At 44.4% G+C, this 396-nt stretch overlaps 1 protein-coding gene across 1 annotated transcript in view; it reads right to left on the bottom strand.

Moving 5' to 3' along the window:
* Positions 1–396, bottom strand: part of LOC119587852 (glutathione S-transferase Mu 3-like) — a gene marked incomplete at its 3' end in the record, with an annotated part of 5746 nt that overhangs the window by 1085 nt on the left and 4265 nt on the right. Inside the window, 1 exon segment of the mRNA XM_037936556.1 lies at positions 39–218. Coding sequence (XP_037792484.1) covers positions 39–218 — 180 coding nt within the window.

Below are 396 nucleotides of genomic sequence, written 5' to 3' on the forward strand. Positions count from 1 at the left end.
GACAAAAAATACAAAAAACACAGTAAAGAAACCCTTACAAAGTCGAGATAGCAGAGCCTGATGAACGTGTTCCTGAAGTCATTGGCTTGGTTCTCGATCATGTCGACGCGAATTCGCTCCTTCTCGTCGCCGCCGCACAGGTCGTGCTTGCGGGCGAGGTGCCGCATGATGGCGTTGGCGTGGGTGATGCGAACGTCGCCGTCGATGTAGTACGGGAGCTGCGGGAGGACGGGTTGGGTCGTGCCTTTAGATTGCAGGGTTTATTTTTTTTTGGATTTATGTGTATTGTTCTGCTGTCTATTTAATGATCAATTAGTTTATTCTATTTTCTATTTTGTTTTGGTCACAAGCTGTGTTATTCGTTTAGGTTGTCAGTTATTATAATTGAAATATCAA

This window comes from Penaeus monodon, chromosome 23, assembly GCF_015228065.2.
Source record: "Penaeus monodon isolate SGIC_2016 chromosome 23, NSTDA_Pmon_1, whole genome shotgun sequence".
In the NCBI taxonomy this organism is placed as follows: domain Eukaryota; kingdom Metazoa; phylum Arthropoda; class Malacostraca; order Decapoda; family Penaeidae; genus Penaeus; species Penaeus monodon.